The sequence below is a fragment of the Lytechinus pictus genome, chromosome 12 (genome assembly GCF_037042905.1).
Source record: "Lytechinus pictus isolate F3 Inbred chromosome 12, Lp3.0, whole genome shotgun sequence".
In the NCBI taxonomy this organism is placed as follows: Eukaryota; Metazoa; Echinodermata; class Echinoidea; order Temnopleuroida; family Toxopneustidae; genus Lytechinus; species Lytechinus pictus.
In genome coordinates this window covers 27,340,872-27,363,498 of record NC_087256.1, presented here as the reverse complement: position 1 = coordinate 27,363,498, position 22,627 = coordinate 27,340,872, and the positions used below count along the sequence as shown (strand labels likewise).

Sequence of the window (22,627 nt, the reverse complement as noted above, 5' to 3'; positions counted from 1 at the left end):
CAAAATCTATTTGCTTTAAGTTTAATTGTTTTTTCAAGAAAATTTGTTGATGATGTTATTACAGCTGTAAATAGCATGAAATTAAATGACTGTTATCAATAAGTAAAAATAATCACTCATTTATGAATTTTACATGTAGATGTAGCTGAAAATCCATTTTGTAATGACTTTGTAGACCTCCATGAAACTACGATGTTGAGCTATTTTTGGTCTGACATGCACCAATACATACCCAGGCATCACAAATTTGGTCTCAAGAGTTGTGCGAAACTTGAAAGTGGGAATGTCAGCGAGCAGTGCAGTCAAACTATTTTTTTGTGGCAGATTTATCGTGAAAAATGTCATGGGGCATTATACCCCCCTCGGGTGTATTAAACTTTGGTCATTCCCTTAGTGTGTGAAATTTACAGCAGAGCAATTGTCGCCGGAGCAAAAGTCATGGAACCATGTAAATCACCTTTATGTGTATTGTGCAGCCCTTTTGCGCATGATGCACTTCAGGTGATATGAACTGTATTTTTTAGGGTAAACATGGGGAACAATGCGAGTGTAGGCATTGCCATGCACCATGCTGTGTATGAACAAATATGTAGTATTTGGGAGAGAGAGAGAGGAAGAGAGAAAGAGAGCGGATGAAAGAAGAGAGAGGGAGAGAGATGGACTGGGAATTGTGTCACAGATCAAAGTTTACCTATCAATGTCATAGCATAATTCAAGGTCATTTTGCAATGCAAAAACAAATCATACTCATCCTACATCATGTACTTGTGTACCGTACATGTACAGTAGATGTACATATCATGTGTTAAAACTTTAATACATGTAATGGCCCAAATTCACAAAGGTGGTTTTCAAAACCATTGGTTGAACCCACGGTTTATGCAGATTTCCTTTATAATTTATTTACCACGTGTATTAAAGAAAAATGTCCAATGCTGATGAGCGATTTTGTCACAGTGCACCAAAGTGATGCCTGTTGCCATGGAAAAGTACGCTATTTCATTCAGGAGTCTACTATTTTCAAGAGTGGATAAATAGAAGATATAAATAATTGATTTTAGATGTGGAATTATATATTAAGCAAACAATCACCTCTTGCTTTCAGGTGATGGATCAATTATCACTTTCATGCTGAACTGGATGAAGTCGAGTGAAAAGTTGAGGGATAAGGGCAATATTCCCCCAAAATCATGAAATTTGCCTCCTAAGTTGCACATAGCCGTCATTTATCATCGTTGGCTTCAATATTATGTCTGTAAGAAGTAAGAATGGTATTTCCCAGAGGGAGAATCTCAATACTTGTTGGATGCAGCTGGTTTCTTTCTGAAGCTATACATCCAGCTCGCCAAAGAAGTGATTGTTAATACCCATCAACTTCACCAATTGTGATACTGTACCAACAAAATTTGGAAAAGACTGAAATATTTTGGAAGGACTTGTTTTATTGGCAAACTTCACCTTTATTGAGTGAATTATATAATTAATCTTTGTTTATTCCCTATCTCTCTCCTCCCTCCCTTCTTCCTATCTCTCTCTCTCTCTCTCTCTCTCTTTCTTCATCTCTCCATCTCTCTCACTATTAAACCTACATCTTTCTTTTCCTCTTCTAGTTTACGTCTGACAGTGCTTTGGTTCATTGGAGGCCTTTTCCGGTACTGCTTCTTGCTCCCTCTGAGGTACGTATGATCAAGAAAATATTTATGTTATTTCGTCGGTGGTCATCCGAACCATCGTATCACATATACGACGGTGCAAACCCATTTCAGAGAAAAGTTTACTGTAATTTTCACACTTAGTTCCCCAGCCTTGCAACTTATTAATTGCTAGAAAAATACATGGTTGGAAAGACCAAGGCAATTACTTGACATTGGTATCTTTATTTTTACGCAAAACCAAGGATCAGAGAAAATATTGCAAAACAGCTACATGCTTGTAATTTCGGTTATAGCGGTTTAGATTTTCCCTGTACAAAAATGCCATACATGTAGGCGATACAACAACCCTGACCGCGATATCAATGCACATGGTCAATCAAAACGTATTACTTTTTTACGTGCAAAGTCAATGCAGTACCGATACAACGGTTTCACTGTCCACGCATTGTTATGTTAAAGCGGTGCAGCTGTTGTTTGCTTTGCTACAGTACACATTGCCTATGGGATTTGCGCATTTTTTCAACAATTTGCATGGCCTCGCCATGAAAATCCCCTCATATCTCAGAAGCTAAAATAAATTGCTGCCTAGAAATTTAGTTATAAATAGAATAGAACTTGTACTTTCATTTTCTGCCAAAATCTGAAAAATTGATTATTTGACCAAAATTGACTGATACAACGGTTCGGACGGACGCCAACGATTCGTCCCGTGGACCCTGGGCAAAAGGTAAATCGCCACTTGGTGTATTATACGTATGGTCTCAACCCTCATGGCTATCTTAGTTCGTCTGCATCCAGTTTGTCCACTGAGTATTCGGTCTAATTGCCATTCAGCCCCTTTGTCAGTTTGCCTAATGTCCAGTAATAGGCTATACCCATTGGCCCGTATTCTGAAGTCAAGTTCTAACTCTACCAAAATTATGGGGATTCCAAAATTATGTTTATATTGTATATTTCTTATGTTGACTATTTTCTTTCCTTTTGCTTTCATAATGAAGAAAAATACTTCAGTTATCATTCCCAGACAGTTCTGAATGATTTAAGCGTCAAATGAGTTAATAAATTGGATTTGTACTGTCAGGGATTTGTGCCCCCATTGGCTATCCATAGTTGAACCACAACTTTAAATCAGGGTTTAATTCAAACCTGAATTCAGAATACAGGCCATTTTGTCTAATATCCACATGGTTTGTTAAACACCTCTTCTTTGTGATAGGATAGACTGGTTATGAACCAAATTTTATTTGACAAAGTGCAAAATAAAAAGTAGCCAGGGTGGGAATAGACCAACTTGGCATAGACTAAATGACGGTTAGACCAAATTGACAGCGAACCAAATGGGTTCAGCCGTGACAGTTGAAGGCGATCTGCAAATTGCATCATCTGCGAGAAGACGAAGTGGATTACAATGGGACAGAAGACTGTTAAAGGGGAATTAAACCTTTGGAACAAATAGGCTTGTGTCAAAGCAGAAAAATCAAAGAATAAGTTTGAAAAAATCAGACAAATAATGAGAAAGTTATGAGCATTTGAATATTGCAATCACTAATGCCATGGAGATCCTCCTATTGGCAATGCGACAAGGATGTGTGATGTCACATGTGAACAACTTTCCCTTTGATGGACTATAAAATACCCCAAAAAATGTCTCTTTACTTTTTCTTATGGTGATACAAACTCTTTATCCATAATGTATTCTTTAAAAATCTGTTTTACATGCCATCTTATAGAAAGAACACATGATCTACTGATAGATGTGATAAAAGAGGCAGTTTAAGTGAAATATATTCTAAAGTAATGGGGAGAGTTGTTCACAAGTGACATCACACATCTTTGTCGCATTGCCAATGTGAGGAGCTCCATAGCATTAGTGATCGCAATATTCGAATGCTCATAACTTTCTCATTATTTGTCCAATTTTTCTCAAACTTTCGTTGATCTTCTTCGTTGATTTTTCTGTTTTCACACAAGCTATCTTGTTCCAAAGGTTTCATTCTGCTCTATTATACTAATTCATTGACTAGTTGCCTCTCCACTCAATTGGCCTCTATTATAGCAGTTTCTCATAAAAACAAGCTATTTTTTACTTTGATAATTAAATACAGGAAAAAGGTCCACTTTCAGTTATTGTTCAGAAGAGGAAAAGTATATTTTTTGGACATGCAACTGCATTGTCAGCTAGAACATAAAATGCTAATATTGATGTTAGATCCTTTGTTTTCAACATACAGTAGATGACATTTGTTTGAACAAAATTGGTATGGAAATAATTGAAGTAAATTAAATAGAAACATTGAGTTTTATGCGTTATGTATCATACAAAGAGCTACATGTACACATGTCTAAAACCAACAAGGTTTCCTTTCCTGCAAATACAAATTATGTGTGCAATGTGTGTTCACATTTTATGCTGTAAAGCTGACTGCAGAAATGACTGCATTGTATAAACTGACCTTTGATATACATATATGCTTACTTGAATTCTGTTTCTAAAATGTCACAAGGTATAAACATATGAGGAATATCAAATGTTTCATATGGATATTAATAGTGGAATTTAGACAGTATGAGAGCACTTTCACTGAGGATATGTAATATACTGTGTTTAGAATATTACCAGGGTTCCCAGCCCATCAGGGAAAATTATATTACTTTTTTCCAGTCAGGGAAAAATCAGGGAATTTGACAAAAAATACATCAAATCAGAGGAAAATGCCTCAATGAGGTAAAAGTCAGGGAATTTTGATCGGCCCAAAAGTCGAAAGCACGGTAGTCAGTCAGACTCTGATATATTTTGTTGCATATCAAAACAACATCCATTGAATGACTGGTTATAGTGGTACTTATTAGTTTTACATTATTGTTTTTATACTGAAAATGCAATTCACGGTAACGACTTAGAAAACATGCAAAACTGGGAATGGGTTTAAATAATTATCAGGGAATTTTTTAATTTCATCAGGGAAAAACCAGGAAATTTTGTTTTCTTGAAAAGCTAGGAACCTTGTATATAGAATGATACAGCTGGTTTTTTTTTAATACTTTCAGATTAGCAGTCCTGTCCATAGCGATCACATATCTAGTGGTTTCAGGAGCTTTCTTGGGCTACTTTCCAAATTGGAAGTAAGTACAATAAAAAATCTATTAAAAGCAAAAAATAATCTATACACTGTGCTGCTCAAAAGTTATTGAATCCCACCAGAAAATTAATATACAGTTGAGTCCAGAAGTTTACATACACCCAGGAAATTCAAAGAAAAGTTGACACTTGCCAAACATCATAAAATTTACTGTATCTTATAGAATATTTGTGCTATAATGACGAATTTGAAATCAAACATATGGGTATGTCATGGCCCCTTCATTACATTGCTTTGTCATCAGGAGCTGAAAAATATTTAGGTGTCATTTTTTCCCAAAAAATCTTCAAATTTTATACAAATTAGAAATGAAAACTTGACATAAACATTTCATATTTGTGCTAGTTACTTCTCAACACAATCATTTCTGATTACATTTTTTTGTTCAGTGGTGACATATCATGATATAAAATGTAATATGAATTGTAGATTTGACATTTATATATTTCTATGAAACGATGTTTGAAAATATATCAAACAATAGAATACATTTGGCACGAATATTACTTTTTTTCTTCAAAGAAAAGTCCACTTGAAATATACTTTAATCCAACGGCATCCAATCATGGGAAAGAGCTTAATACATTCTTTCATTTGATACCAAATTTGTCATGGTGGTATTTATATTTCTGAAGATATAGTAAATTTTTACAATGTTTGGCAAGCGAACAAATCTCACTGAATTTCATGGATGTATGTAAACTCTTGGCCTCAACTGTATATTTAGTGGTAAAATTCTGCTATGTTTTCAATTGTGAAGTCAGGGCCCGTCTTACAAAGAGTAATGATTGATCCGATCAACCTGAAGTACATGGAAATCCATCAATATCATAATTTTTTCTTCAGGAAATTTGCAGTATATGGAAATCCATCAAATTTCTACAATGTCCTTTGTAAACAAAGAAAAGCATACTGAATTCTCAAGAAATATATGAATATACATCATATCTAGAAATTACTCTAAACAAGCTTGTATTTTAGACATTGACGTTGCTGGCTTTTCATAGCTGTGGTTGATTGGATCAATCGTAACTCTTTGTAAGATGGGGCCCTGGTGATGAAATATTACATTCAGTATAAAAGTTTATGTCACTGGGCTCGCCAAATACTAGTATTGTAATGTTGTTGTCTACATTCAACACTCGGCATGAAGGAGTGCATTTTGTGGTGAGGTTCACTAACTTTTGAGCACAACTGCAGTAGCAGTAAAAAGCTCTGTTATATACTGCATTTCACCTGTAAGGGACTGAGTGATTATGCTATAGTGTACCAAAGTGTGATGTCGGTTACCATGGTGTCATGGCGGGCTGGTTCTAAACAGAGTCGCAGCAGACGATCTGCAAATGACTTTGGCTGATAAATAGGTTGCGAGCGATCAAATTCGGATAGCAGCCATTTTCTCCTATGAGAAACACACGCTTTCATTCGGCGGGTTCATTTGTTTAGAACCAGGCTGCCATGATACCATGGCAACTGACGTCATCGCTTCGGTACTCTCTAACATGCACTTTCCACAGACCCATGCCTGCATTTATGCAAGCTCAGACTCCAACGAATAGCTTTTTTGGTTTGTTTGAGAAATAAGTAGGTACATGTACGTTTTATTGTTCTTCAGTTGGTTTATGAACTTTTTGATTAGGCATGTTTAAATTGAATTTGCAAATGGTTTTATGAGATGACATGGTCTTATATCACATTTTGAATTATATGTAAGGATGTTTTAGGGCATTGACAACCACTTCAATTAGTGGTGATGACTGGTGAGCATAGTGCGATAAGACCATATCGCAAACAAGATTTTGTGTTACGTTTCCTAACTTTTTTTTGGTTAATTCATGCACAACTCTTAAAGGAAACCAAAACCCAAGAAGAGAAGTAATCTTATTGGAAAGAGTAAAATGAGAGGAACAATTTAAAAAAAGTTTCATCAAAATTGGTTATGAAATAAGCAAGTTATTGGAGTTTAAAAACTGTTTTTGTACTTTCTATGGGCATCCTCAAATTGGCAAACGTGCTTCAAAATGGCTGATTTTGTGGACAACTCTCCATTTGTTTTGTACACAAATTTTCAGATTTTCCTCATTATCTTTCAAATTGCATCTTACCTCTTTCTGAGCACAACATATGTCATGGGGAAAATATAATCCACATAATATATGCCAAGGTCAGGAGGAGATAATGTGAAATATGTAAAATAAAGGGGAAAATCTGAAAATATGTGTACAAAACAAATGGAGAGTTGTCCACAAAATCAGCCATTTTGAAGCACGTTTGCCAATTTGAGGATCCACATAGTATGTACAACAAGACTTTTTAATCGTCCATAACTTGCTTATTTCATAACCAATTTTGATGAAACTTTTTTTAAATTGTTCCTCTCATTTTACTCTTTCCAATAAGATTGCTTCTCTTCTTGGGTTTTGGTTTCCTTTAAGGCCAATTTGTAATGTCCAGTTATACAAGTCCAAAGTTATGCCACATTTTGTACGTGCATGTCAGACCCGATTGCCCTGAAACACGATTTTATGTGCAAATCCCCTGTAAATGTGTTTCTAGCTGTCATTTATATTTGTCTGATTATGTTTAATATTACTGCAATAAAATCTATAAATGATTCTGAAGATGACCAGGATTTCTACTGAATAAAATCAGGATCAGAAACTGATCACTTGTCTGCCTTTTGTAAAGAATAACCATACACTTGCCTCATGGAGTCATCCAGTGTTTACAAGACAGCATATGAACATATAGATGAAAGCAAAGAAACAAAGAAATACATAATGAGATTCTTGCTAGCAGAGTTTCATGTGATAGAAATTAAGAAGATCTTTTTCAAGAAAGTGACCCTGCGTGATAGATGTAATCAACTTAATGAAATCAATATTTTTCTTCTTTTTCTCAGAATCAAGAAAGTTTTGAATAAGTACATCAGCTTGACAGTCTACAGGATAGCATGTAGGAGTTTCTCAGCCCTCATCACATATCATAATAAGTAAGGTTCTCATGTAGTGTCAACTGTATGCACTAGAACAGAAACAACGGCAATATCATTATTATCACTGTTACTATTTATTAGCACAGTTTTGTCATCATCATCATTATCATTATTGTCACCACTTACATTATCTCAGTAGCACCAGCATCATCATCTTTATCACCATCATCATCATCATCATCATCATCATGACCATCAACATTTTCCTCATCATCATTATCATCATCATCATCATTATCATCAACATTATCATCATCAACATTATCATCATTGTCATCATCATCATAATTATCAACATCATCAAATTGTCGTCATCAACATTATCATCATCGTCATCATTATCATCAACATCATCATCAACATTATCATCATCATCATGTCCGTCATTGTCAGTATCATCTTCATGATCATCGTATTCATTATCAATTGTCATCATCAACATTATCATCATCCTCACCATCATCATGACCTGAACATGATTTGACCAATATGATGATGTGTACCATAAACAACATTTACAGCAATATCATTATTATTACTGTTATCACATTTTTGTCATCATCATCATTATCATCGTCACCATCACCATCACGTCACATCACGATAATAACGTCAGTAGCACCAGCATCATCATCGTTATCAACATCATTGTCATCATCACCTTCACCGTCATGGTCAGTATCATCATCCCCGCCATCATCATCCTCATCATATTCATTATCAATTATCATCATCGTCACTATCATCATCAACATTATCATCATCGTCATCATCACCGTCATTGTCAATATCATCATCATCACCTGAACATGATCTGACCAATATGACGATGTGTTCCATGCCAGATATAGATTGGAATTACAGTGAATTGAAGTGTGAGTGTAAGTTACACTTTGAGTCACACTTACATGTTAGGTACCCCCCCCCCCCATCCCCAACGTGCCCCAAGGGTCTTAGAGTATGATAGATGTATGTACATTTTAAAGATTTGATTTGTGACCCGCCACCCCAAAACCATTGACCTCGGTATCGTGCGCTTGTAATAAGTAGTATTTTTATTTTGGGGAGAGGCGGCTTGATTCCTGCGTGAGGCCAACTCCATGAAACCGGCCCATCAGACCTGCCAACCAGTACGTTTTAGCCGTATTTAGTACGTTTTTGCAACCAAAATACGGCATTTATTGAGAAAAATCATCTCTATATGTCTCTATTTCATAAAACGTACACAAATATGGTTATTAGATCAATGTAATTTCAGGAAACTTGTTTTTTTTTCAATCATTTTGTAAAAAACCAGGGTGAGATATACACAAGTTTCAATGTTTTTTTTTTTTCATCTGCAAGAGCAGTGCACATTTTAGCTTGCATGCAGCTTGAGCGCTGTGATGGGCGAGTGCGCCAAGCATTTTATTATGAAAATATTTATCTCACACAGTAAAATACTGATTTTTTGGTCAAAATACTGATTTTGGGGGATAAGAATACTGAAAATGCAAAATACAACTTGGCAGCTCTGGCCCATGTGTAAATGGGATCATTTATTCTATTGTTTTTGTCAACACCCAATATCTTATCTTCTCTCTCTCCTATTTTATTTATTACAGGGAGAATCGAGCTGAAGGAGGGGGAATCTGTGTAGCCAATCACACCTCACCGATAGATGTTCTTATCTTGTCAAGTGACAACTGTTATGCTTTTGTAAGTCTCGCTATTATATATATATAATATAATAACGCAGTTCTTGTATAGCGCATATCACATTATGTCATAACGTCCCTATGCGCTTCCAAAGGATTTGGATATTATTTCCCCGGCTTTAGCCCTGCAGCCTTTTACAGCGCGGTGGCATTTCAAGGAATAAATTTCTGCCAGGTACCCATTCACCTTACCTGGGTTGAGTGCAGCACAATGTGGATGAATTTCTTGCTGAAGGAAATTACGCCATGGCTGGGATTCAAACCCACGACCCTCTGTTTCAAAGTCAGAAGACTAATCCACTGGGCCACAACGCTCCACATCTATTCCTTCCTAAAGGGTCTGTTCGAGAAAGAGTTGCTTTTTAAATATGTCTTTAATTTCAAGACGCAACCTGAAGGGGGGGGGGTTGCGTGGACTATGCTAATTCAGCTCACAATGGCTTTTGATTGGTTAATTGTAAAGAAAGGCTTGGTGTGTACACAACACAATGCGATGCACACACCACTATTGAGTATGAGTGTATGAACAATAGACTTTATGCACTCTGTGTGTATTGTGACTTGAGTCGAACTTGGCAGTCTCCTGTACAGTATGTGACGTTAGTCGAACAAAGCGGGCAAAGAGTTAAGGGTCAATAATGTGAATTATTAAAAGTTTGAGTATCATCCAACTTTGCAAAAGTAGAGTGGACTTTGAATCTTTATTTGTCTGTTTATTTTTAAAATGAAAATTCAATATTGTAATTTTTTTTTATATCTTGCAACCTCTCTGAGTAAAGTTTTCATTTTACTTTAAAGAAGTGTACTCTGAGCATTTATCTTATAACTTTAGCGATTGAACATCAGGAAGCTACAGACGAAGATTATATCGTGACATTGTCAGCGTTTTCCCTTGAGAGTTATGAAAAAAAGGGTGCAGGCACCCAGCCAAAATAATTCCTTGTAAAATCCAAGGCCCGAATTCACAAAGGTGTTTTTTATAACCCACGGTTGAATCCATGGTTTATGCAGATTTCCTGTATAAATTACGCTTAATTTAGCACGTATCGGACGTGTTAATAAAAAAATGTCCAATGCTGATGCGCGCTTTTGTCACAGTGCGCCAAATTGACGCCTGTTACCATGGTTAGATACGCTATCTTATTCTGTTTGAAGAGTGGACTCATTAATTCAAAACAGTGGACTCGTGAATAAAATAGCGTGGATCACCATTGTTCATATTATCTATACTGTACAGTGTTATTCTATATTGATGCTAGACTTGATTATGAAATAATGTTACTCTGACAACTCTGTATATGTATGAAATGCTTATAATCTACCAAATAAAAATGATAAAAAAAGAGAAATATATATATATATGCCTACATCCTACGAAAGGGCGAAGTCAATGAATGGGTTTATTCCGTCATAATACACATATAGACGTAAAGACGAAGGTAGAGGGCGTTAAGGCGCATTACGAACAACGAAAGAAGACCCAAAAAATCGCCTTAAACACAGATGTAGAGAAATATATATATGTATATATGTATGTATATATGTATATATATCATTAAATAAAAAAATGATAATAATAAATTGCTGTATTTCCACCTATTACTTGTAGATTGGTCAGAAGCACACCAAGTTCTTAGGTATCATTCAACAAGCCATGAGCTGGTCTGGTATGGATCATATCTGGTTTGAAAGATCGGAGATGAGGGACAGGAAAAAGGTTACGCAAACGTAAGAATAATCATACCTACCCTTATTCATACAGATAATAGATGTTGTGCATGAGGCCATGCAGTAAGCTAAGGCAAAGGCCAGGCTGTATGAGACCAAGAACTGCTTGTTGTGCTATGGACTTCCGGGTCCCATTCCAGGAAGAGCTAAAAAAAGATAATGCCTAATTCCTGAAAACACATGTATTATTGGTTGAAATTCAAGTTGCATTTGATTTTTTTTTAGTTGCGTTTGATTTTTTATACGCCCATCCTACAGGACGTATTATGGTATCACGCTCGGTGTCCATCTGTTATATAATATATAGAATATATAGAAATATTTTATTTTCTTCGATCTTCAACTTTTTTTTATATGACCTACAGGTTAAAAGAACATGTAGAGGATTCATCTAAAATGCCTATGCTGATTTTCCCAGAAGGTAAGTTTATATTTTTGAGATGTTATCCATTATAATTTCAATTCTTTTGACAACTGACAATTATTGACAATTATTCTGACAACTTGTGAGACATGGGAATTTATCCTTAATTGTACCAGTCTTGTCAAAACTAGATCAGTAAAATCCTAAAATTGTTATATTTTTTTTATTGAATAAAAGATTATAAATGATATACTCATTGCATTTGAAATTAATGTATATGGCAATACCATAAAGTATGTTTGTCCCATGGTCTGAATACTGTATGTTGTTTGATTTTACAGTGCGTCCCATAAATAAGGAAATCGGGATTCCCATGTCCATTTTTCTTCAAAGGAAAATGAATTATGATATTTCATTTACATCGTCATACAATTTAATTAATCCTCTATATTTTGATACCTAATATGAGACGAACATTCATGCAATAATTAGCAAGACGAGTTTAAAAATAAATGTAAAAATCAGGTTGCGCAGAAAAGTTGAAGAAGATCGGGTCATGAAACGACGACCGTGCTTCTTCAAAGATTGGCTCATTCGTATTTCTTTTGTATACTTTGTTAGATTTCTCTCACTGATCCCTGAAATAAGAGTAGATTCAGATTCACATGTAAGTTTCTGCGCAAATCATTTCAGACATGCTTCAATATTTATTGTTTGTAATCTGCCATGCATGAATGATTTGCTGAGGTGTTGGTCTCATATTAAAGATGAGATTCCATTATATCAAATTTATCGTAAACACGTATTTAATAAGCCTGTTCACGGTTGTAAACTGTGCACGAGCAGAAAAAGGTCATTGGAGACAACCATGAAGGTGGCTTTCAAATTCACTGACATAGGCATTTGTGATTTGATGATTATTCATGTATTCCTTTCAAAATATTTATCACATCCAAGCTGAAGAGTAATAAATAGAGCCTTCATAATCACTGGTATTTGACAGTAGCCTAAACAATAGTCAAATGTGCCAAAGGCATACAATAAAACAGATTTCCAAACTTTATCCCTGATGTACTATTCTAGTCACCTGGTCTATACAATGCCTTTTGTTCTTAGAATTCGAATACTATACCGGTAAAGCTCACGCAACATCTACATTTGAAAATGAAAGTGCTTATCCTAATGAAAAATCACAAAGGTCATTTGAGAAAAGTTGATAATGAGCTAACCGTGAACTGGCTTATTATTGTGAAATCTGTCTCTGAAAATGGGTTTCTTTTTTTTGTGGGATGCACTGTATATAGATGAATTATAAACCTATTTTAACACCACTATGCTTATTACCTTGTCACTCCTATTGTTTTTATTTCATTTTTGAATGCATATTTTCAGGAACCTGTATCAACAACACATCAGTTATGATGTTCAAAAAAGGGAGCTTTGAAATTGGTGGCCGGATATACCCAGCTGCAATAAAGGTAATGATGATTGTATGTATTTTAGAAAGCACCTAATTCTTACTATCAGAAGTCATCCATTGCCTTAATAAATCCAAAGTAAACTAGCGTACCAAGTGGGCTTCGAACCGTGGTCAGTAATTAATTACCTTGGCTTTGGCAGGACAAGTGTTGTACTATTTGAGTTTCAGCGGATGGTAACGCGCAGTTCCAAAAAATAATGAAATTTTTCTATGTCCAACCCCTATTTTACTTCATTTAATTTTCACATCATTAACTGCTCAAACCGTAATAATTTGAGATAATAGAGCAATATAAGTTTTCATATGTAGAAAATAAAGACAAATAATTTCATTAAGGTCCCACATATTGAGGTTTGGACGTATGAACGCTATGAAATCACTCAAAAAATGATACCTCGTTATTTTTACCCACAGTAGTCACTTCAAATTTTTGTTTGTAACTGGAGGGCCCTAAGTAACATAATATTTTGTCATTAGCCTTATCCATTCAATTACATACATACCAAGAAACTGGCTAGAAGGTCAAAGGTCCCAATTTTGAAAATCTTTGGTATGGCTTTGAGAGGGATTTAGCGGCATGCTCTTTTTCACTGAGCCACATTGGCTATGTTCCAGGTGGGTGTTTCATAAAGCTGTTCGTAAGTAAGAGCAACTTTAAGAACGACTAGTGACCCACCCTTACGCACTAAATTATCACCGATGGACAATTAATGGTGAATATCATTTACCACATGAAGGGATCACCAGGCGTTTCTTACAGTCACTCTTAACTTAAGAACAGCTTTATGACCCCCCCCCCCCCCCCCCCGGTGATGTAGACAGAGACCCCCTAACCCTTTATCGCACCTGAGCCGCAAGCTGCACCCTGTTGATGAGTAACATCCCCACAATCATGACCATTTTTGTCCCTTTGCGCACCATTGGTGGTGCGGAAGCCATTCTGTTGTTTGGGGGAGTTGTCCGTCCATCCTTTGTGTTCTCACAAAAACTAAAGAACCATTTGGTGGTTCAACTTTGAACTTGGTCCAAGTATACACATACATGTAGGAGTGATGGTGACGTTGGACTCCATTTCATAAAAACTCTCACTTTTCTGTTATAGAAACTAACATGGTCACATGGCTCAACAGCCAATCAATATCAAGGTTTCCATGGTAACAATAATGGCAAAGTAGCCACAATTGTAAAGTTTTATGAAATCTGGCCCTGATTAGATTTTGGGGTCAAAGAATCAAGAGGTTAACTGCTTCCATTTCTACTATGTACATTCCCATTCTCACGGACTGCCGCGCTGCCGATGCTACCCCATCTACGGCAATTCGGCGCTAGTCTGAAGAAGCCTGCAGAACGAGTCGGCGGAAGGTCACAAGGTAAAAACAAAATTAATTGTGGAAAGACAAAAATTTGTTCTATTTGAGTTCTACCAATCGGATGAATCTCTTAACGGATATCCTTCCATTGCTTTTCTGACTGCAGTATGATCCTCGGTTTGGAGATGCCTTCTGGAACAGCTCTCGGTATTCCATGGTTCGTTACCTGCTGATGATGATGACCAGTTGGGCTCTGGTTGTTGATGTTTGGTACCTACCACCAATGGATAGATTAGTAAGTGTGATATATGTACAGAGAATGAGTCATTTGGTTTACATTTCTTGATGGAAAATGAAGGTTCAGTTACCTTCTTGCAGGACACTTCCAAAGTTATTCAATTGGTTTTTTAATATACTACATTAGTGTGTGGAGTCAATCAAAAGCGGTGGTAAATGATGATGATGGTGGTGGTGGTGTTGGTAGTGGTGGTGATGATGTTGATGATGGTGATGATGATGATGATGATGATGATGATGATGATGATGATGATGATGATGATGATGATGATGATGATGATGATGATGAAGATCATGGTCATGATCATAATTACAATAGTAAATTGGAGGGTTAAACTTCAACTGTATTTCTTAACAATTCACAGTGACATGACAAGAATATTCATATATTTTGATGAAGTCCCAAATTAATTATTGTTAGTTTTTCACCTTGTGTTTTTGCTTTGAAGGAGAACGAGTCTGCAGTTGACTTTGCTAACAGGGTAAAGGCAGCAATTGCCAAGCAAGGAGGGTTGCTAGACCTTGTCTGGTAAGTGAACATTTCTGAAGACATCAGTTTTACCTAACAAAAAAAAAAGGAAAAAAGTTAGGATGTGTTTAATAGGGCTTCCTGTTTTCAGACCAGGTTTATATTTTGTGTGTACATGTAGTTGAAAACAAGGTTACGTTTTTTTCTTGTTTTTATTTAAACACCAAATGTAAATTTGCAAAAACGTGCATTTATGATCGGTGTTTCTCCCGAAAGATGGTTTTCGGGGGAAGTGTTAATCCGGGTTGGTTGGTGCAATAGTGCCCTTTGGTAAGGCATTTATTCTCACTGCCAGGTTCCTCAGGGAGGACCTTAAGCCTTTGGTTGCTTGTTTTCAAACATTTGGCATGCTTTCCTAGTACATGTAAAATATTACCACCATCATGATTGTCCAGAGGCAAAATCTGTTTTCACCATCTAGATTCTTTATTCCCTTAAAGATAAACCCAGATGATTAATTCAAATATCTTAATGACCCACTCATATTCTGGAGATTTTATATTTACGTTTGTCAAAATCATTTCTAGGAGGCCCATTTAGGTGTACCCTTGATGAACATTACTCTACCTTGCGCCATGTACTTATATTCTTAATGTTATTCTGTATCCATGGTTACAGGGATGGACAGTTGAAGAGGATGAGCGTCAAGCAAGAGTATCGTGAGAAAGAACAGGAGGAGTACAGTAAGCTTCTCAAGGCAGATTAGACCAGAATTACACCATTAACACGGGCTCAGGACCTTACCATTGGACCTGCCATTAATCTGGCACTGGAATTACATTTGGACCTGCAGTGGATTGCGTCCAGGTCTACTATGATCCTGGTTCAGGAATTATTGCTCTTTCGTAAGTTAGGTCCCAGAATGTATTGTTCTACTGCAGGATTGGTCCAGGACTTCTCATTGGTCTACTCCCAATCTAAGTATCATCTGGTGGGTGTTTCGTAAAGCTGTTCGTAAGTTAAGAACGACTGGTGATCCTTTCTTTTGGTAAACGTTATACACCATTTGCGATGGTTTAGCGTGTAAGAAAGGTTCATCAGTCGTTCTTAAAGTCGCTCTTATCTTACGAACAGCTTTATGAAACGGTCCCCTGGTCCAGGATTTAGCTAGTGTCTGATGTGTCACAAGACTAGGTCTGTGCTCTGGTTCTGCCCACAGCATATTAGTGGTCCACTTTGAGTCGTGTCTTCTCTTATAGTCTGTGGAGGAAGCTTTACTTTTGATGAATGTTAATCTATGGTCTCAACTATGATCAGTTCTTGGGATGGTGAAACTGAGTCTATGATATAAATGTAACTGTCACTGAAATCTAGGAAAGCAGCAACTCTTAATACTTAAAGGACAAGTCCACCCCAACAAAAAGTTGATTTGAATAAAAAGAGAAAAATCCAACAAGCATAACACTGAAAATTTTATCAAAATCGGATGTAAAATAAGAAAGTTATGACATTTTAAAGTTTCGCTTAATTTCACAAAACAGTTATATGCACATCCTGGCTGGTATGCAAATGAGGAGACTATGACGTCATCCACTCACTATTTCTTTTGTATTTTATTATATGAAATTTCTAATTTTCTCCTCATTGTCAAGTGATACGACGATTAATTCTTCCCTTAACATGTGGAATTAGCATTGTTTAATACTATATGCTTCAGTCAAGTTGGTCCTTATTGTCAAATCTATAAAAAATGAAATATTGTATAATTCAAACAATAAAAACAAAAGAAATAGTGAGTGATGGACATCATCGACTGAGTCATCGAGTTGTGCATATCACTGTTATGTGAAAAATAAGCGAAACTTTAAAATGACATAACTTTCTTATTTTACATCCGATTTTGATGAAATTTTCAGCACTATGCTAGTTTGATTTTTCTCTATTTATTCAAGTCAGCATTTGCCTTGGGTTGACTTGACCTTTAAATATCTGATCTAATCTTTAGAAATTTTGCTATTTTCATCCATTTCAACTCTGATATGATTTGGGTTATTCCTATCTCTTCATATTTGGATTCAGAGAAAACTGCTTTCATCACATTTTGTGAAAGTAACAAATGAGATTCCAGTTTTCCCTTTTTGTTCTGTATCTGTATACGCAGAACTGAATATATATATTGAATCTAATATACTATAAAGTGATTTCACAAAAATTATATGATTTGTTTGTTGATTATATGAAAGGTAAAGGGTTGATTAAATGAAAGGAGTGTGGGTTATTTGAAATGGAATAAATACATAATGAATTTATTACTGTGGTTGGTTTGTTACAGGAAAACATCTTTTATTTGAGAAAGGAAATACAGTCCCAATAAAGATGAAAATATAGAGGTTCAGAAAATACAGTTTATGAAAAGATGGCCACCATCTTTGTAGTATTATATTCTTGTATTTAAATCTGAAAGGTACTAAATCCATTTCATTGAAAATTATGAGTGATGTCAAAGAGCGGTTTTCATATGTGTCTTAATCTGAACAAAAGCATTATCTTAATTGTTAGATTTTGATTTGATTTTTGATATGATTTATTGTTTCACATTACACCAAAATACATACATCTTGAACAAATAAAAACATAATGAAAAAATAATTACATTCACTGTTTAACAAAGTAATTGAATTGATTATGAATGAAAAGGAATGATCCTTACAATACATGTACCACTTTTCCCCCAACAAGAACAGTTTTCCGTCATAAGCCCAAATCGGAAATTTGGGTCAGTCTTTTTTTTCTTCTTTTTTTTATACCATCTCTTCTGCGCTGCACAAAGAAAATCATGCACGTGATGCAGTCAAAGATGTCAAGATGCATATTAAAGTGCTCTTTTAATCCAATCAATAAACATTTGAATTATTTCCTAAATCTGACATTTTGTCATAAAAATATTGCATTTGTATATTTTTTGCCTGCTTAATAATAAAATAGCAATCAAATTTCCCGCATTTTACTATAGGTCAGATGAGGGCAACATACCAATTTTTTTTTGTTTAGGCTGTAACACAGTTATCTGTTTCTGGCTTGTCCGCTATAGAAGAATGAACTTTCTCCACTCCCAGGGGAGCATTTTAGAAAAGAGCTATTGTGCTTGAATTGCTATTAAAGAGAAATTCCAGTAGTTGCAGTAAACACTGATTTCATGAGAAAGTCTGTAAAAACAGGCTTAATTGTCAGTATATCATCGAGGATCTAGATCTGGTACAGTTACATAAACTGAACTTTGTGAAATCTTGAAATCTACGCTGAAAAATGTTCAGACGGAACTTCCCCAACACAGATAAGCGCACATGGGACAGTGTATAATTATTGCTTTGAGCGTCGGGCCCGACGCTCTACCCGAATCCTGTGCTTATTTGCTGATTTCTCAGCAATTACACAATTTATTCCAGAATCCTTTGGCACATGCGTTTTATTTATACAAACAGACACTTTGGTGGTAATTTCATTGGATTCTGTACGAACTCATTTTGATATCGTTACCAAAACTAGCATTTACCTTTAAAGCGTAATGGGCTTTTGCAACCTTTCAGGAACCCATTCATCACCTGGTTGGAGAGTGGCAAAGAGTTGTAAGTTACTTCTTCCCAAAGGACACTAGTGCTGCTGCAAATCATGCATAACTGTCCAAAGGAAAAGTGGAGTTAGTGCCTTATAGAAATAACCTCTTCAGGTGGAAATCTGATAGCCATTGTTCTGTTAAACTCCGGGTTAAAAACGACCACACTTTTATGGAGTTGCAGTTGTCGACTCATTCTCAAGTAAAAAAAAAATCATTCTAAATTTGCTTCATAACGGTTGCCAAAGAATTAATGTATGTGAAATGAGAAAATACAACAATAGGATAATACAAAATTATAATGACTTTCAATGAATTTGTACATTATCTTTGCCATGAATATAGAAAAAGTATGGTTATGAAACTTAGCATTCCATATAAGTGTGGTCTAAGATTCTAGTTAAGACTCTGGTTAAACCGAGGTTTAATTATCAGAATTCCACCTTTAAAAGTTTTTGTTTATGCCTGTATTTGTATCTCCAATATGATGACATCCAGCTTGATGGAGTGGATTTTGATAAAAATCTATCGAGAAATAATACTCTGCTTTAGATACTGAATTTTAATTTGTATATATTTCTTATTTTGTATAATTTGTCATTAGCTCAAATTATTTAGAATACTGTTATATCCAGCTTTAATTTCAGACTTGTGGTATAGAAACATTCCTGATATAGCTTTATCATCTCTGCCGGCATATTTTTATCGCAATGCAATGTCTTATTAGTTGTTGTTTTGTTTTTGTTTTGGGTGTTGTGGTTAATTTATACTGCATTTATCATCCAGCTTTTTGATATTCAAGACTTTAAAATATCATCTAGCTTTTGTTTTCCTTTTCCTTTTCTTCCATTTTTTTTCATTTAATTAAAAGGGAGGCTTGAAAGAGAATAACACGAAATTGCATGCATTTTAAAAGAAGCAGAAATTTTGTCAATGAAAAACATTTAAAATGAAAGGTTTACCCCCCCCCAAAAAAAAAAAAAAGCTTTTGCATTGATTATACCTAGAATTTGTGAAATATATTTTGATATTTTGCAAATGAAATGACATCAGTTTTGTGAGCTATACCCTTTTGGATGATAATATGTGGAAGGCGATCTGATTGTATCACTAATACACGTGAGCGTGGGGACATTATTATTAATAAGACCTCCAAGTATTTTTAAAATGCGAGTTCATCACAATTTGTTCCCCAATTTCATTTCACTTCCGTTCCCATCATCTTCTCTATGCAGCATTTCTAAAGTTTGTTTACTCTCTTACGGAATGTTTTATACGTGTTTGTAAATCACTGCATTCTAGAAGTGTTCTTTGTTTCATGAAATTTCCTTCTTTTCATATTCTTTCCTCTTCCCTTTCATATTCTTTCCTCTTCCTTACATTAACTTGTAATATTATTTGTATTGGAAAGGGAGACAAGGTATTTTGTTATGTATTCAGGGACAAAGATTGGTTTATATATATATATATATATATCATGAAGTGTGATAGGTATAGTCCAATTGAAAAAAAAATAGTGAAAACGATAACTTAACTCTTTGTGACAAGCCACCCTGGCCTGCCATAGTTTCAAGACTTTATTGGGCACATGAGAGTAATTAATCCGCGCGCAAAGCATGCCGGACAGGCGTAAGTAAAGATCACATGACTTTATTGATTAAAATAATTCATTAGAAATAAACAAAATGTTTGTATATCAAGATATAAATGATAGAAACAATGTCATGTTCATACTCTTTCATAATTAAGGCCTTTGGGGAGGCTCGACTGCATTTTTATATTTCATTTTAATTAATGAACTGGCCGAAATTATGGTTAGTCTTATTTCAGGCCATACAACTTTTGATTGAGCTGGATAAGTACCCGATTAACATATCTAGTTTTAATGTGCTGTTAATTGTGACTGATGTCGGTGAATTAAAACAAAATCGATTGTGGGGTTGATTTTTTGATGAGCTATGAATTAGCACGTGAGTGAATGGGGGTCCGTGAGCCCTCTTCCCCAGTAGTGGGGAGAGTTAGGCGCGTATGGCCTTCCATAGTTCTGACTGCACCCCCTTCAATAATCTTATACCGAGGTTCCTCTGTATAATTATTTTTAGGAAGGCTAGCATTAGTCTTATATTAATTAGATTAGTCATAAATTATCAGAATGACTGAAATAACCAAACAGACAGTAATGATGTGTGTGATTAGCCGTACATGTAACAAACAAATGTGAAATTTGGTATATTTTGTAAAAAGATTAACGATGCAGCTATTTCATCAATGAAATGTGTAAGATATCATTGATCGTGCAACATGTATTGATGTATATGGGCCTGTATTCTGAAGTCAGGTTTAATTTATGGTTAAAAATTAGTAAAGTCTGTGCCGAAATTATGGCAAGTTGTAGTTCTTACAGACATTGTTTTTCTGTGTCTGCTTAGCCTATTTCTTCATACATTGATGGTGAAGAAAGCAGAAATTTTATTATGAATTGAACCTGTTTTGTGTCAAAACTTTCTTTAGACTAGGCTTAACCCTAACTAGGCCGGGCTTTTTTGGGTGTTCTGTGGCCGGGGGGGGGGGGGGGGGGGGGGGTTGATTCAACCCCCCCCCCTGAGATCTCGGCCGCCGATCGCGCAAGCGCCGCAAAAATTTGCACGCTGGTAGTGTGCGACGTAATCTACAAGGCTGTATGGTAAAATTTTCCAAAATAATGAGATTTTAGTTTATATGAATTATGCTAATTTATGCATAAATCATACTTTTTGCTCTAATTCACTAAATAAAGCTCCTAGAATGCTAATTTTTGGTTAAAATATTCTTTGTAGCATTCTTAACAATGGCAATTGAAAAAAACTTCGGTTTGGAAATCAATTTCTTATGTATTTTATTGTTTTATGAATTTCTAATGTATTTCTTTGTTTTTCAACCTTTTGTTTTTCTTTGTTTTTTTCTCCAGATTTATTGCACAACCTTTTTGAAGCATAATTATTCTAAAATCAATTGCTTTCAGCTGTTTAAAGTAAAAATAATCATATCTTTATGAATAAGATGAGAAAACTCAATTTGCATTGACTTTGTACACAAAATCACGTTGCAGAACAATTTTTGGTCTGACATGCACTTACAAATGTTGCGTAAGTTTGGAACCGCGTACCCGGCGGTCGCGCATCTCAAAAGATGCGCGAGACTTAAAAGTATAAACTCTGCGAGTGGTGCGGTCAAAAAATTTCACGCGGCGGAATGATCGCAGAAAATGTTGAGGGGGGGTTGATTCAACCCCCCCCCCCCCCCCCCGGCCATTTTAGGGTTAAGTTGGACCGGAGTTCAGAACTCAGGCTTTGAAGTTTAACTTCTGTAACAACAATTACGTAGTGTGTCTGTTTTTCTATGAGCAGTGATATTGAACAGACTTGAATCATGACATGGTGTTGTATTGTAAGTACTTGGTTAAGCATTGCACTTGTAAATCAGACTCCTTTTGACTTTTTTAAAAATATCTACTTATACAAGATCATTGGATACTACATTGTAATTGCTGAAGTGTCACTCAGTTATTACTAGTGCTACTAATAAATATGGTTCCATGTCACTTCTCCAACGACAATTGCTCTGCTATAAATGCCACCAAGGAGCTTGGAATTATCAACTTAAGCCTTGGATTTAACACTATACCCTATTCTAAACCTAACCCTAATCCTAAAATGAAGCCCTATTGCAACTCTAACCCTATATCTTATATGAAATAAACCCCGGGGGGAATTTAGAGACTCTCGAACCATGTAGTCTCAAACAAGATCATATTTAATTGAAGGCTTCAATAGTCTCAAGTTAATGAAGGTTGAACATGACAAGACAATTAAGTATGTTTGAGCCAATAAATCAAAGATT

General features: G+C 35.5%; 1 protein-coding gene across 1 annotated transcript in view; it reads left to right on the top strand.

Annotated features, from left to right (window-relative positions):
* The window catches only part of LOC129272665 (glycerol-3-phosphate acyltransferase 4-like), a 29,888-nt gene extending 10,170 nt beyond the window's left edge, over positions 1-19,718 (top strand). The window contains exons 4-13 of the mRNA XM_064107976.1: positions 1,611-1,676; positions 4,704-4,778; positions 7,698-7,787; positions 9,395-9,488; positions 11,097-11,215; positions 11,581-11,636; positions 12,972-13,057; positions 14,536-14,664; positions 15,116-15,195; positions 15,814-19,718. Of these exons, the coding sequence (XP_063964046.1) occupies positions 1,611-1,676; positions 4,704-4,778; positions 7,698-7,787; positions 9,395-9,488; positions 11,097-11,215; positions 11,581-11,636; positions 12,972-13,057; positions 14,536-14,664; positions 15,116-15,195; positions 15,814-15,901 (883 nt within the window). The 3' untranslated portion in view covers positions 15,902-19,718. The remainder of the gene's footprint in view (positions 1-1,610; positions 1,677-4,703; positions 4,779-7,697; positions 7,788-9,394; positions 9,489-11,096; positions 11,216-11,580; positions 11,637-12,971; positions 13,058-14,535; positions 14,665-15,115; positions 15,196-15,813) is intronic.
* The last annotated feature ends 2,909 nt before the right edge of the window (positions 19,719-22,627 follow it).